Source organism: Cyprinodon variegatus, unplaced genomic scaffold (assembly GCF_000732505.1).
Source record: "Cyprinodon variegatus isolate N-32 unplaced genomic scaffold, C_variegatus-1.0 Scaffold230, whole genome shotgun sequence".
Lineage (NCBI taxonomy): Eukaryota > Metazoa > Chordata > Actinopteri > Cyprinodontiformes > Cyprinodontidae > Cyprinodon > Cyprinodon variegatus.
The window spans coordinates 52626-60054 of record NW_015150683.1 but is presented as its reverse complement, the minus strand read 5'-3'; the positions used below and the strand labels follow the sequence as shown (position 1 = coordinate 60054).

General features: G+C 37.2%; 1 protein-coding gene across 1 annotated transcript in view; it reads right to left on the bottom strand.

The window, feature by feature from the left end:
- s100pbp (S100P binding protein) overlaps nt 1-4407 on the bottom strand; it is a 5074-nt gene extending 667 nt beyond the window's left edge. Inside the window, exons 1-4 of the mRNA XM_015381268.1 lie at nt 4214-4407; nt 4036-4121; nt 3865-3965; nt 2236-2326 (exon numbers count right to left, since the gene is read on the bottom strand). Of these exons, the coding sequence (XP_015236754.1) occupies nt 2236-2326; nt 3865-3965; nt 4036-4121; nt 4214-4351 (416 nt within the window). The 5' untranslated portion in view covers nt 4352-4407. The remainder of the gene's footprint in view (nt 1-2235; nt 2327-3864; nt 3966-4035; nt 4122-4213) is intronic.
- Nucleotides 4408-7429: the final 3022 nt, after the last annotated feature.

The following is a 7429-nucleotide window of genomic DNA, read 5'->3' as shown; positions in this document are numbered from 1 at the left end:
ATATATAAAAATATAACCATTGTGTGGTGTACCATAAAGAATAAATTATGAACAGTTTAGTTTGTGCCTTCAAGTCGTTGCCCATAGGAAGACGTTACTTCGCTATAACGGAATATATTCAGAACAGCTCCAAATGACACAAATCAAGGGCCAAAAGTAAAAAAAAAAAAAAAAAAAAAAAAAAAGGCGTTTCCCTTTAATAAAAGTAAAAGGTAAAACATAAATATGGTATTTGTACCTCGATCTCCTACAGCCATCATTTTGACGTCTCTATTAATTGCATTGTAAATTCTTCCCGCGGCTGATTGATATTTGGCACCGTTGCCTAGCAACCAACATTCTACGTTGAACTCTTTGGCTAATACGGAAAAATGGCTTTCAGAAGAAATCTAACAGCGAAACGGGCTTTAGAAATCCTTTAAAATATTGATGATAGAGATTTGGGCGGAGGGGGAGAGACCGATGAGGAGGACTGGGTAGGAAGCGGCTCAGATTCTGACAGCGAGTCCGAGGATGATCACTCAAACCCGGGAAAACGCAGACGTATCAGTGACCCCTCAGACAATAGTAAAACTTTTGTTCAAGCCCTGCCCACACATCAGCCAGTACACTCAGAGGCCTAAAAGCCAAACCAGAGCCCCTGGTCGACTATAACCACATACAGGTCGGCTGGATGTGTCAGATCAGATGATTAGAAAGCTTTCCAAGAAGACGCGAAGGTGGCCTGTGGCTGTAATTTATGATGTCCTGGAAATATCAGCTATAAACACATTGGTATTGTTCAGGAACTGTTTGAATGTCACTTTTTTAACACAGAGATTTTATCCTTGAACTGCTAAAACAAATGCTTACAAACTGTACATTCTTAATGCCAATTAAGGCCTTAATTGAAAAAGTAATAATTTAATGACTTTTAATGACCTTTTTCAAAGCATATGTACATTACACAACTGAAACGCTACACCCTTCCCCTGATTAGGTTAAACAAACCACTGGCTCAATCACAGAAATTGATAAGGACCCTTTAGCCAATGTTAAATTGTGTCAGACATAAGCGCCGTCTGAATAGTGTTGGTTGTAAGGAAGGAGGTAGCAAGAGGAGCCTGCATGCCTCCGGTTCCCTTTTTCTTTAGCATATAGACCTCCTAATGTAAAGGAGCTTTAGGGAATCCCACAATTCCCTGTTTGAATTTTGTAAATTGTAGCTCCTACTGCATCTGTTGGAACAGCAATAAGAACACTATATCACTGGGTAGGAACTCTGATCTGCTGTGCCAAATCTGGACAGCCTTAGGCCCTTTGGATGCAAGTTGAAACCAGGACTATAGCCTTCTGAAAAAGAGCTACAAACAACAAGATGTGCAGAAATCTATCAAAGGACTGAGCTCACTATGTACCAAATTATATGAAGGATTTTATTATATAATTTGGTACATTTCCATGTGTCACACAATGTACACAAAGAAATAATGTATTTTTGTTTAATCCATATAGCTCCTGAGGCCCAGTGGGAGGACACCATGTTAAATGAACTCTCAATAGGAAGCCTTTGCCAACCTAGCTCCTGGCTGCCAGGAGTATTCAGACAGCACTTATCATGGCAACTTCCACTTTGGCTTCCTCACAGATTTACCCAAACCCAGATCTTGTCATAGCCACCGCAGCAGTGGAAACTATCGGCCATGATTTTCTAATGTGGCAGAAATTCTAACAGGGTTTGTACAGGAACGAGTAACTCTAATTTAATGCTTTTTAATGCTCTTTTAATGCTCTTAGAAATAATTTTAATGCTATCAACAAGTAACCATGACACTTGTGTGTGTGTGTGTATATATATATATATATATATATATATATATATATATATATATATATATATAAAAAACACGGCAAAATCCTTCATCTTTACTGTCGACAGGCTGCTGTCATGTCCCAAATTCCTCATTTTTCAGCCACTTTTGTTTCCCCGCCTCGAGCGTCTTTTCCAAACATACATTACGATCAACTGCAACCAGTTTCGTGCAACCAGTTTCTGACAAAATTGTTTTTATAATTTTTTTTTTTAAATGCCACGATAAACACTAATCACATTGAAGGAATTTTAATGCCAATTAACCTTGATTTAAAAAATAATAATTGAATGACTTTTAATGACCCGCAGAAACCCTGTCTATAAAGATCAAAAGACTTGATTTCTTTATATAAAAGTAGTACTGACGCTGACGACATGCATACCTGCAGGTGAGGTCTGACGGGTGCTGCCACTGAGAGTCTCTAGATTGACCAGCCACATGAGTCATCAATTCCTGAAGTTCATTCACTGCACCTGTAGAACATAAATGCTTTTTGTGAATCCCGATTTAAGGATTTTAAATCAATATCTTCCTTAATACAGATTTCCTCCATTTCCTGTTTGCCACATCTAAATGTTCGCAGATATAACAAATTCCTATTTCATATAAAGATAAATAGAGTAAATACAAAATACAGGTTGGCAAGGGGATTTCTTTGATGCATGTCCTGTTGTTTACTAGAGCCGATGTTACAGCTGACTTTCATATATTAATCACTCAAATAAGAATATTAAAAAGATCTAGTCTAGTATGGCCTTAAGTGAGAATACATCCACTTCCTGTGGTCATAAATTAATATTTATCAACCAACATTTTTGGAAAGTGTAGATTATTATGACTAATCAATAACCAGGTCTGATTACCGACAGAGCTATAGGATAAACATATGAGGCATCATACCATGATGTAAAGAAATTCTCAAACAGATAACAAAGTCATACATTTTTTTTCAGACTGGAAAGGACAACAAAACCTGGATTCAAGGCTTTGACTGTGTAGAATCCTTCAAAAGAAGTGATCTGCACTAAATGGCATAAGTAACTAATCTATTAATAACTGAAAAGCCTTAACTTTAAATATAACGATATAAACATCAGTTTATGTTGTTTTTTTTATTGGTGGGGGTTAATGTATTAGCTGGAATTAAAGTTCTAATGTGTAGAAAACTGAGCGACAGTGGTGCACGATTCAGGAGTTTTTTCTGCAAGTTGTGATGCCGCTATCATGGTGTGAACGGGTTGCAGAGCATGTGAACGGAGCGTGGAGCGAACGGTGGAGCAGAGCGGAAGAAATATGGCGGAGAGCAGAGCGCTTTTCTTAATTCAAAGGCTGGAGTGAGGCTGGAGTGAGGCTTTCGCTATGATGCCCTCGCACGTCAATTAAAAATGTAGGATGATAAAATTTGTAAAATATCATTTATTTGATTCAAGTCTGGTAAAATAAATGAATAATTAAATAGGAAACGCAGGGCAACATTAAAGGAGCGAGGCGTTACGTTCACTGCTGGGAAACAGTGCCATTATTTCACCATTTTGCCAGTTAAATAAGACAATTCACATGTATCGGTGACATCACTAAATCAAACGCCGTCTGTCCCAGGGCCCTGGCATGATTACATGAAGGAAAAATGTCCAAAAATGCCTTCTATAAAGTTAACTTCTGAGCGGATTTAGAGCGGAGCCTCCTGGCGCAACTTTAAGTGGCGGAGCGAATAAGCTAATATTCTTCTGAGCAGGAACTGCATGCTGCTCCGCTCCGTTCACATGCTCTGATGGGTTGATGTGTAAATTTAGTTTAAACGAGTCTCTGTCACTTGAAAAGACTTGAGTAACATGAAAAAAAAAGAAATAATTTTTTAAAATACTTCTCATCATTACTTTTCTTACTTTTACAATGAATATAAAAGAAAGCAATATGTCATTCACCAATAAATCCAACAAGATCTAAAGTGAGTAAAAAAATAAACATCTCTAAAGGAATCACTCCTCTTCTATGTGAAATAGTTCCATACCTGAAACTCGACTTGGATTCTCATTCATGTGGCTTTTGACGAAGAACATGTAATTTTCTTTTTGACGCTCCCATTCAATGGTTCTGTCCAAAATCTGGGGTCTATAAACAGAAAGACCTGCATATGAAAGGTTACAGCTCCATCTAGAGGTAAAATAAGTTATTACAGTACCTGCAAACCGCCTGTTGTGAATGCAGAGAGGATGCTGGTTGGCTGATCCTCTCTGTGTGACCCACTGCTACCACTTTTGATCTCACCTGAAAGAAGAGCACAGATCACTGCTGTAACTACTGCAGAATGAGATGAACTAGGCCTCCTTAGAATGCTAGAAGCAACTGAGGTAACCTACCTGAACATTTATAGGCAATGTGGTTTCATTTAGACTGTCCCCTGTACAATCCTCTGAGTTGTACGTCTCTCTGGGTGCTTCTGACCTCTCAGCCTCCGACTCAGTCGCAGCTAATTGACATATTGAGGATTCGAACATTGGCTGCCCAATGTTCGAATCCTCATCATATCCCTCTAAAAAATCTAATTTTAGAGGTGCTAGCAGTGACCCGCTCATGTTCTCTCTGCTGTCTTTGGTTAAAAAAGAGAAGTGCTGACAAAGTGCTGGAGCTTCATCGTTCCCCTGTTGCTGTGGTGGACCTTCTGTCTTGCATTCTTCCTTCTCATGGAGGTGAAATGAAGACACCTTGTCATCCTCTACAGCTCTGGTAGCAGGTTTTTCCTCATCTGCCGGTCCTTGAACCTCCTCCTCCTTCAGCAGATTAAGGCATAAGATGTCTTCAACGTCTTGGTCAAAGTCAGATGATGAATTTATAAGTATATTTTCCGTTTTTGCCTTCTTTTTGGTGCAGCCACGTTCAACACACTCCAACTCCAGCCGAGAGCTCACAGTTTCTTTCATTTCGCTCCTATCAGTTTCAGTTTTTTGATTAGGCTTGGGAAACGGGGGAACAAAAGGAGACATTGAATTGTTTCTCGTAAGAGAACTGGAGTAATCCATGACACAGCCAAGATCTGGGGACACAACATTGGGAATGCACTGCTTTTTACATGGACTGCTGAAGTCATCATCCACATCGCAATCAATCGGTCTCTTTTTCCCCCAGTTGTCATTAATTAGCTCAACTTTGAAGTTTACGAAAGGATCGGCAGACTCTTTTTGGGATTGAGGACCCCTTATTTGGTCACACATGACCATCCGTGAGTAGGCGGACAGAGGCGCCAGGTGTTCCCTTGTTGGAGGATTAAATATTTTGGTTGAGTTTCCTTTCTCATCCATCTCTGTTAAAAAAGGAAAACACATTAAATCCTGGTATCTGAGTAACAAACTGTGTCCAGAGAGGTTTGAAAAGCAGATAAAAACACAATTTAACACTAAGCAACATCGCACCTTGAAAACTTTTTGATGAAATTATGACACATTTTTATTATAGACTGTATCTTTCAAAGATAGTTTAAACTTAATTATGTAGTAGGCAATACAACTTGCCTTACAATACATCAAGTTACTGTATATCAGTGGTCGGTCCAGCAACAGCGATGCGTTGGTGCATGTATGGAGCCCATAGAGCAAAACACTTTCGGTGCGCGTGTCGTTTCAAGAAAGTCATGTAACCGATACAGGAGTTTCTAACTGACTGACTCACTAAACTGTGTTTAAAAACGTATCTGTCAGCATGATGCACCTGCTAAAAAAAATATGTTTTTTTGTGGTTTATCATTAAAATTATCAATTATTTTGTAGCTGCTTAAAAGGAATAGGAACGTTTCAGCCGTTGCGTTTTTATTTTATTTTCTCGTTGTGTCATCCTTTTCCTCTCACTTATCACTCAACTTATCCGAATAAAAGTTCATTTCAAATTGACTCTTAGTTTATTTACTGTTTTTCCTCTGCTCATTGTTTTAAAAATATGATTTAGTCCACAAGTGTCCTCGTTCACATTTTCCCCTAAAATTCCACATAATGTATTTACATTATTTAGACGCTGCATCAAAAAATTAAAATTATATTTTCAGTTTAAACATAGATATGAAATAATATGATATAACCTACAGTAACTTAAATGATATCATTGTACTGGGTTATCAAATTAATTCATAGTATGTCAAATAAGCTGCCTGTAGTGTCTTTAAAGGTCCAGCAGGTGTCAGTATTCTGTAAGACAGTATCAATGCAGCATCATTGACAGTGTAATGATTCTTTTTTACTCCATTCATCAATTTAAATTTTTCAAAACTGACAGTATTTTTGTTCTCCACTTCTCCCATAGTTTAAAAACACATAACAGACATCACCCCATGTTGAGTTAGAATAACTGGGAACTGGAGAGGGATTTTGTTAACAGATCTTTAAAAAGGCCTAAGAAGAAAGCTTGGAAATCTATTAAAATAACCTGATGTATGATAACAACATTTGGCAATTTAGAAGGAAAGGACAACAAAAATTAGGATGTACAATAAAATTTTAGAGCAATAAATATGATCCGCTGTTGCCAGGCTTACTAGTCTGTTTTAAACCTAGTATGGCCTGCATTTGATCAAAGCATTAAACTCCTGAAGCAACTTTAAATGTATTCTTGTTATGCTAGATTTAATTCTGAATCATATTTTCTTTCATTTAAATTGTAGCTGACTTTCTCCTTTGTTTTTTTATTCACAAACTTCTCTAAAACGACAAACACTAAAGACCTAGTAGTTGAACATTTTACATTTTAAGATTTACAATAAAATAAAGATGGGAGCACTAACTTACTGTCACGGTTTGGGTCACTGTCTCCACGGATTTAAAACAAAACAAAAAGAGTTAAAAGTTTCACTAATCGCAAATATATTTTAACCAACCGAATGCTTTAAACCTCAACAGGCAGAATAATTTTTTTAATAAAAAATGTCTTATGTGGCATCTAACATTTAAGTTACACAGTTTTTGGCTAGCGTTAGCTTAAATTTTAATTTAAAAAATCAGAAATAAAGGCTGTAGAGTCATATTTAGCTAAATTCAAACATGTAAAGTCGCCTCAATGGTTTAATTCATGCAAATAAAAGTAACCGTTTTCAACCGCTCCTCTCGCCCAGGCGCCAGAAGCTGCTTGGCGGGTACTCTAAGCTAGCAACAGTGTTAGCATCAAACATCCACAGCAGCCAGCTTCTAAATATGTTTTAAAAAGGGTTAAAACCTACAATGGCAAATGGACGGTTTCGTCTGATTTAATAACGCCAAAAACTGAGCTAAAAGACTACCATTAAAAAAAAAAATAGACGTACCTTTTTGTATTTTCTTTTGAAGAAAAGCGCTAAACACAATGGTAACCTGTAATCTGCTCAACTCTGATTCTTTCAGTTAGCTCTCGGGCACGCGCGCAGGTCTTTAGGGGCGAACGAGCACGCACAGTTTAGCGGTCAAGGGTCGGTTAATGCTTTTATTTGTATTCCTTTATTTTATATATATATATTTTTTTTTTTTTAACGTTTTATAGAAGTATATATATAATTTCTTTTTAATTTTTATATATATATATAGATATATATAAAAAATATACATATATAGACAGAAAAA